Consider the following 7,868-nt stretch of genomic DNA (forward strand, 5'->3'; position numbering starts at 1 on the left):
GTCTAAAAACGTCGTAATCAAAGGGAAAATGAGATTTGCGTTTTAATCTGGTACCGAGTGACCCTGAATGTTTATCTCATTGTTATGCTTATCTAAAAAATCAGGGACGTCAGTTCAGTGAGATGTAACGACCACAATACCTTGTTAGATATAATCAGAATAGGGTGTGCCAACAGATTTGCTCTCTTATTAAAAAATAATATGTATACTTATTATTTATGGATTTTTTTTTATTAACATTTTATCAGTTGTATTAGAAAAATGATATTTATTTTTTGTAGGTTTTTCTCTTTTGTAAATATTCTTACTTTCAAGATGATGGTCGGAGGTTCTTGCTTCATCATCTATGGATGTGTTTTTTTTCTTTTCTTTTTTTGTAAGATCTTCTTTTTTCAACATCCATTTTTCAAAAATAAAATATAGAGAATATCGTTGGTTTTATTTATTATTTTTGAAGCACACCGTTGATTTAATGAGATATCCCAGTCTTAATTTTTTGAGAAATTATTGCGTTTTCTGCAATATTATAGTTTCTTCCATATTTCAACTATAAGATGTGTCTTTCAACAGATTGGTAAAGCACACCACTTGAAGGTCCTGAACCTATACAGTACGGACGCGCCTAAAATGGTCATGTGTATGTGTCAGATTCGCATTAAACATTTGGACGCGTACGTCTTCGTGTCAGATATATTGGTGATGTCACGTGCATACATCACTCAGTACTTTAATATAAATGTCTACTACAAAATATTGCATTTTTTTAATTTATATATTTCATTAGTATATACATATGTTTATTCTCACAAAATATTCTTTTTTATTAATTATCAACAATTTATTAGCATTGTTGAGATACTTACGCTCATAATATGTACATTTTAGTGGGAAGTATCACTACTCTTGTAATGTGTTGGTGTCCTAATTTTTTTGAGAATTTTGTTCCATTTCGTATTTGCATCGTGTCCCGTGACTCGTGTCTGCATAGTATTACCCGGTCCTGAACGCTCATGGTTCCTTTGGACTGGTAAAAGAATTCTTAAAATAGTCAAAACTTTTAGGGATATTTTATAAAGTACTCGTGTTTTGAAATGTACACTTTAAAAGTACCCATGTTTTTTACAAATTTTCTAAAGTATCCCGTTTTATTCAAAAGGTAAATTCCATCCAGTTAAGTGCTAGCTGGCAGTTATCTTTCCTATTAAAAGTCCTATTTACCCCTGAACTACATCTCTTTGGTAGAGAGGATAATGATTCGACGATCCTGAAAGAGGGTGTAACGATCCTGAACTAGGCTCGACAAACCTGAAAGTGCTGTAACGACCCTGAACCGGACTCGACTAACCGGAAAAATATTGCGGAAGATTGATTCTCCACCAACCAAAAACCCCAAGACACTTGGGAATGATGAACTAAACGAACCTGAAAATGATGACACGATCCTGAACCGAGCTCGACAAATTGAAAAAATGATGTAGAAGGTAAACATACTAACAAGTAAAGGGTAAAGAAGTAAACTTTAAAAAAAGTATAACTAGTGTTGACTAACTAAGATGGAAAACTAAACAGTTGAGGCACTTTAGAAAATTTCTAAAAAACGGGGGTAACAAAAAACGAGGTCAATAAAACGGGTTACTTTATAAATTCTCCCAAACTTTTATATTAAGGTTGTGTTTGTAAATTCTGAAGAATATATATATATATATATGAAGATGAGATAAGGTTTCTCGAAACATAAGAAGCCACGAAAGACAATCCATATAAAAGAAGCCATTTCCAATTTGACACAAACTCTGTAGTTACTAATGGAGTCCTGCCCTTTATCAAGAATTCTACCTTTTACATCTTCTTCAACATTCCGTATAAAGAATAAATCTCAAGCTAGATTCATGTGTGGTTCTCAAACTTCATCCTTCTTATTACAAACAAATCTACAACTCTCTGCTGCTTTTAGAAGCCCAAAAGGATTTGGTTCTTCTCCAAAGAAAAGTAAGAAGAAAAACAACATTGGTGAGTTAAAACCAGAGAGGTTAAATGAAAATGATTATGATGATGAAGAAGAAGAAGAAGATCAAGAAGATGTAATTCCCGAGATTATAACAAATAGAATGATGACTAGAATGGGGATATCAGTGGGAATTCCATTGTTCATTGGCTTATTGTTTTTCCCGTTCTTTTATTATTTAAAGGTTGTGTTAAAACTTGATATACCAACATGGGTGCCGTTTATTGTATCATTTTTCTTCTTTGGCTCAGCGTTATTAGGTGTTAGTTATGGAATTGTTTCTTCAAGTTGGGATCCAATGAGAGAAGGTTCCCTCTTAGGTTGGAATGAAGCAAGAAGGAATTGGCCTGTGTTTTGGCAATCTTTATGGGGTGGAAGATCGGTTAATAAGTAGAGACGGAAAGAACTAATTAATAGTTCTAAATGGTGAGGGCGAGTGTGACTGTGAGAAGGGAAATTGAAATTTGAGGTAATTTAATGTAATTTTTCTTCCGCAGTTTCCGTTATCAAGGAAAACATTTTGTATTTTTTTTGTTTTGATAAGAACAACATTTTTAGCGCTAGTCTTTTACTCCTTTGGTAGTGTAAACACAAACACAAAATGTCGTCCTTATTCACGAGCATTTGATATAAACATTAAGGTGGAGGTGAAGCCTAGACGTTACATGTTGGCCAATTAGAAGTTTTGGAACTTCACAAGTGCAGTCTGTTATTTTGCGAGAGTAGGCACGCAACCAAGATGAACAGTAGCTGAAGTTCGAGTCTATAATATTCTTCATGACATGCATGAAAGTACACATCTATCTCTTCGAATTCTTGAGAGTTTTCGAATTAAATTACAGAATTATAGATGTCTCAATTGTAACCTCTGAGGTTCAGTTTATAGAAGTCTTGCAAAGTCAAAGACTTAGCCTTGTGCAGTTGAAATAGCAGGTTCTAGACTTCTAGTAACGGTACTTTGTGGAGTAGTCTTTAGGTGCAATCACCAGACCTCGACCTTTCCTGGCCCCACGATAAACAGTCTCAATGATGTCAATGAACTCCTGCTTGTCCTTGAGTGCCCAGTTGATCTTGTTGTTGTTTCCGGTTCCCAAATCAATCATAATGTGTTTGTTACGGAAAAAGAACATGACTGTCGAAGGGTCGTAAAGCTCATACATGGTGTTGAAATCAGGCACTTCAGTGATGTCGACTAGATAGATCACAGCAAAATTCTTTATTGTCTCAGCAACTGAAGACAATACCTCATCCATCTGCAAAAAGTCCGATATATAACTTGCAGTCAGATAGAAACTAGAAAGAGTAACATATTTTACCCATATGCATGTCAAAAAAGTTGCATACTTCAAGTGATTGAAGTTTTCCACAAATGAAGTGGAGCAGCATGTCTATGACATGTTAAAAATGATAAGCACCAAATGCAGCAAACTTCAGAAACTTCATTTTACATGACCTCAGTAAATTGATGACAGTGATTTTTTTTAATAGCCTCAGAATCAAAGTAACATCGAAGCAAACACACGTATTTCAAAATCAACAGTGTTGAATTTTCCATACAGTAGATCGTCCCAAATTTATAAAGAATCAAAATTAAGTTGTCAAAAACAATTTATATATTTTCTTTTGGGATAAATCTGTCAGTAACTTTTTCCTTACCAGTTAATCCATTCAGCTGAAAAAGTTCACAAGGAAATTCATCAGCACTGAAAATTTGATGTTTTCCAACATGTATCTTGAGGAAGATTTTCAGTTTAGATTCCAATAAAACAAGACAGTTAAGCTTTCACTAGTCAGAACTATGATTTTCAAATTTACTTTTATGAACAAACAAGTTGCTTTTTGAAGCCATGGAGTGACCAAAACGCACTCTCACTCTCAAATTGCCAACCATTGATTGATCAAGGCATGTCAAACATACTGTATGATGATTTAAAGAATAAACAGCCTAAAATTGACAAAACATTCAAAAGGCATACATGAAAATAAGAAAACCCTAGTAACAAGATTTTACAAGACTGAATAGAAATAATAATTTGCGATAGAAAGAATACCTGCATGCAAGTCTCATCCCAGTCATGACCGAATCTAATAACAACAAGTCGTTCCTCCTCAGCAAGGATGGCTTGATCCACAGCCCAACCAGAGTGCAAGTGAGGGAGTAAGTAAGACATCTTTTTTCCCTTTTCCTTCCTACAAACCTTAGAAAAACAATTAAGTGTCTGAAATTTCAATTTTATACCAACAAATCAATAGGCTCCACAACTTCATAGAAACCCAAGAAAAGGTCATTTACATTCCTCAACCCAAAATTAGTTTTACTTGCCATATAAGGAAAAACACCGACATCAAACTTAACTCCATCATAACCAAACCTAGACAATCATCTGCCATTTTGAGTAACTAACTTAACAAAAATGAGAAAACCCTAGAATCAAAATTTCAAAGGGGTTTTTCGCAAGACAAAATTGATTGAAAATTCTGAAACCCTGATTAGCAATTTAACGTATCATTGATAATCATCTACACCATATCAGAATAATAAAGACAAAATCGACATCGAAATGAAAACACGAAGTAATCAAGTGGAATCAATAACGCTAGAATAGATATTCTGTTTACCTGGTTACTTCTGAAGAGAAATGGTGTGTAATGTAATTTGATTTGATTGCCGGAGTGCTTTAAAGCTTTTACTAGGAAGTAACCCGTGCTACGCACTGGGGTGTACTCTTTTTTGGGGTATACGTGGTTTTTAATACTCCCTCTAGCCCAAATTAGGTAGCCTAGTTAGTTTTAAATTTTGTCCCAAAATAGATGATCTATATCATCAAACAATATGATATTTCTAAAATTATCCTTTTAATTAATTATTATTAGTATAAAAAATATACTACCTCAATTTCTGGAAAAGTGTTACTATCTCTTTTTCAATTTGGTCTATTTTTAGGCTAAAATGAAAAAGTGAAAGTAACACTTTTGCAAAAACGGAGGGAGTATATAATTTGATAGCCATGTTTATATTCGTTATATAGGTGTTTTAAATTGCTTTTCGATGGTATAAAATTTACGAATATCCATTGCATAGTTAGTGAGATAAATCATTTCTAAATTTTGCAAATTATTATAAATAAGGATATAGTCGTAAAAATTATTTAAAAATACTCTCCTCATTGTCTTAAGAATTGTGCGAACTACAACTAGGTCATCTAATTTGGGATGGAGGGAGTATGCTATGCAATGGATGTGTATTGTCCGCGCTCTTTCCTACAGGTTTGGTATTAAAAAGAAAAGTAAGTATTTAACATGTAATCCCGGGCGCTCTAGTCCATTCCCCAAAGCTTAGGACGCTCTAGTCCAAATCCCCGTGTTTTACAGTCTCGTCCAAATCTTGACGAGTTAGTTTAAAATTCTTCACGATCCAGCAATTTCCGATTTTTAACTATTCCAGAATTGACCTTCCATTAATTCAGTATTTATACACAACTTTTTAAATTGATTTTTTTTATCTGGGATTGAGAGAGAGCGAGACAGATATATTTGGAGGCGATTAATCAGATTTCAATCATTTCTGCAACATATTTCAGTCTTAGGTAAGTTTTGTATCTGTAATTGTTTATTCTCTTACTGATTTCATTGGTTAATTTGTTGATTTCTTACTGATTTTGATTTTTTTTGAATGCATGATATGAATACGAACTGTTATATATTGATTATGATCTTGTTTGTAATTTTGTTATTTCTTAGCTTTTGATTATCCTGATTTACTATTTTTGATTTTGATTTTTTGTTTTTTGCTGCATGATATGAAATTAAACCGATGTATGATTGTCTACTACAAATTTATTCATCTATGTGGTCTAATAACACTCTGAATCTTATATCTTCGATTAACCGATGGAGTATTTTGATTAGGTTTACTGTTATTTGATGTTTTTTCTTCGATTAAGTGTGTAATTTCCTATACATTGTTTATGTTTTAGGTGATTTCAAATATGAAAATGTGATTTGAAGCTTCAAATGTTTATTATTATTTCTTTTGTGATATGCAGGGGTATCAACTATGTCTGAGAAGGTTGTTTATGCTATTTTGAATCATGGTGAGCATTCTGCGCCTTTTTGTGTTAATACTTCGAGCATCGTAGATGAATTGAAGCATTTTGCATGTAAGCAGTGAAGGTTTTTGTCTCCTGGGAGTATACGTTTGAGCTATGATAATGATCAAATAGTTTTTATACAAGGTGATATACAACTTTAAGGTTTAATTGGTCTTACTATTATTATTAACGATGAAGATTTTTATTTGAATGTTGACGTGATTCCGAAGCATACTTCTCGTTCTAAATCTGGTTGTAGTACTAGCTCTAGTTCTAGTACTGCAAATTCTTGTGTAACTGAAAGTCCTAAGCTTGTAAGGGTAGTAGATCATGATGCAGATAAAGGTAAGCCTCTAAATTCTGATGAATGGATTTATATTTTTTACAAGATAGGTAGAGAGTTTATGGGTGGTGTTGACATTGTTAGAATTGTTGTGGATAAGTACAAGATGGCTACTGGTTACAAGATTAAGATTCTGAAAAAAGAAAGGACTCGGTATACTGCAAAGTGCAAAGAAGATGGTTGTTCATGGAGGATTCACTTTGGTCCTGTGAATGGTGACACTTCTCGGTTCCTTCTGAAAGATGCTAATGTTCTTCACAGGTGAGCGGTGTTCATATTAGTCCACGTTACTTTTTTTTTTAATGGTGTACATAGATTGCACCTTATTGTTGTAACTTGTGATGCACATTACTTATTTTTTAGGCTTTTTATGTGTATGCCCATAGTGGTGTACATAGTTGTGCACCTTATATATGTAGACTTGTTTAGGTGTACATTGTGGTGCACATTACTTGTTGTAGGCTTTTTGCATTGTGGTGCACATTATGGTGTAAATTACTTATTCTTGCTTAGTGTATGTCTTCTTTTTGCGTATGTGGTGTTGGTTTTGAGATCTGATTAGGTTACATTGTGGTGCACATTAATCTTTTTTTTTTTTTTTTGCAGCTGTGGTGCTGGTGTGAGGTTGAAGAGTCCTCTAGTGACAACCAAATTAGTGAAGCATTTGATCATTGACAATATATAGGGAGATCCTAGTTTAAAACCCAATCATACCATTTCACTTTTTAAGAAGACTTACGGGTCCAATATTAAGTATCACCATGCTCATAAAAGGAGATAAGTTGTATTTGAACAACAATTTTACAATGTCGAGAAGTCGTAAAGTAATTTAGTTTGGTATGTCAAAGATATTGAGGAACTAATCCTGATAGCTATGTGAATTTTGAGGTTGATCATGCAACTAGAAGATTTCAGAGGCTTTTCATATGTTTTGGTTCTTGCAAGCATAGCTATAAGTATCTTAGTCTCATGATTTACTTGGACGCTACTTTCCTTACTGGTAGATTCAGGGGTGCTTTAATGGTTGCAACATGTGTAAATGGAAACATTTACCCATATGTTTATGCTATTGTTTCTGTTGAAAACAAAGAAAACTGGTTTTGGTTTCTGGACAATCTTAAACAAGTGGTGGATGGTCGTACGATTGTTTTTCTTAGTGATCGTGGAGAAGGCCTTTTGCAGGGTATTCCAAAAATATTTCTTGACTCATATCACAGCTATTGATTTTATCACATCAAGTGCAATCTTCTTATTGGAACAAGTGACGCAAATTCCAAGGTTGTTATCGCTTTGTTCTATAAAGCTTCTTACTCTTATACATCAGCTAACTTTGAAGAAGCTTTGCAGGGTATGCATACGCTTGGATGTGGACATGTTTCCAATTATCTCAAGTTTGTTCCAAAGGATAAATGGGCAAATGCATTTTTCC

At 33.7% G+C, this 7,868-nt stretch overlaps 2 protein-coding genes across 3 annotated transcripts; one reads left to right on the top strand and one right to left on the bottom strand.

Moving 5' to 3' along the window:
* Positions 1-1,748: 1,748 nt before the first annotated feature.
* LOC113301749 (protein PAM68, chloroplastic-like) lies at positions 1,749-2,628 on the top strand. The gene has a single exon (XM_026550554.1). It carries the CDS (start codon positions 1,806-1,808, stop codon positions 2,397-2,399), a length of 594 nt encoding a protein of 197 aa, XP_026406339.1. The 5' UTR covers positions 1,749-1,805; the 3' UTR covers positions 2,400-2,628.
* Positions 2,629-2,744: 116 nt separating this feature from the next.
* On the bottom strand, positions 2,745-4,716 carry LOC113301750 (thioredoxin-like protein YLS8). Of its 2 annotated transcripts, none has more exons than XM_026550555.1 (3): positions 4,625-4,716; positions 4,057-4,195; positions 2,745-3,258 (listed from the first exon to the last, which is right to left on the bottom strand). In XM_026550555.1, exons 2-3 carry the CDS (start codon positions 4,174-4,176, stop codon positions 2,950-2,952), a joined length of 429 nt encoding a protein of 142 aa, XP_026406340.1. In that variant the 5' UTR covers positions 4,177-4,195; positions 4,625-4,716; the 3' UTR covers positions 2,745-2,949. The 2 variants fall into 2 exon arrangements, with proteins under 2 accessions (XP_026406340.1, XP_026406341.1); XM_026550556.1 differs by having other exon boundaries at positions 4,057-4,203; positions 4,625-4,696.
* Positions 4,717-7,868: the final 3,152 nt, after the last annotated feature.

The sequence above is a fragment of the Papaver somniferum genome, chromosome 8 (assembly GCF_003573695.1).
Source record: "Papaver somniferum cultivar HN1 chromosome 8, ASM357369v1, whole genome shotgun sequence".
NCBI classification, from domain to species: domain Eukaryota; kingdom Viridiplantae; phylum Streptophyta; class Magnoliopsida; order Ranunculales; family Papaveraceae; genus Papaver; species Papaver somniferum.

Coding starts and splice junctions, on each gene's coding strand:
- LOC113301749 (XM_026550554.1), top strand. CDS start 1,806: ATGGAGTCCTGCCCTTTATCAAGAATTCTACCTTTTACATCTTCTTCA.
- LOC113301750 (XM_026550555.1), bottom strand. CDS start 4,176: ATGTCTTACTTACTCCCTCACTTGCACTCTGGTTGGGCTGTGGATCAA. Junction 3,259..4,056: donor GGGATGAGACTTGCATGCAG/GTATTCTTTCTA, acceptor GACTTTTTGCAG/ATGGATGAGGTATTGTCTTC.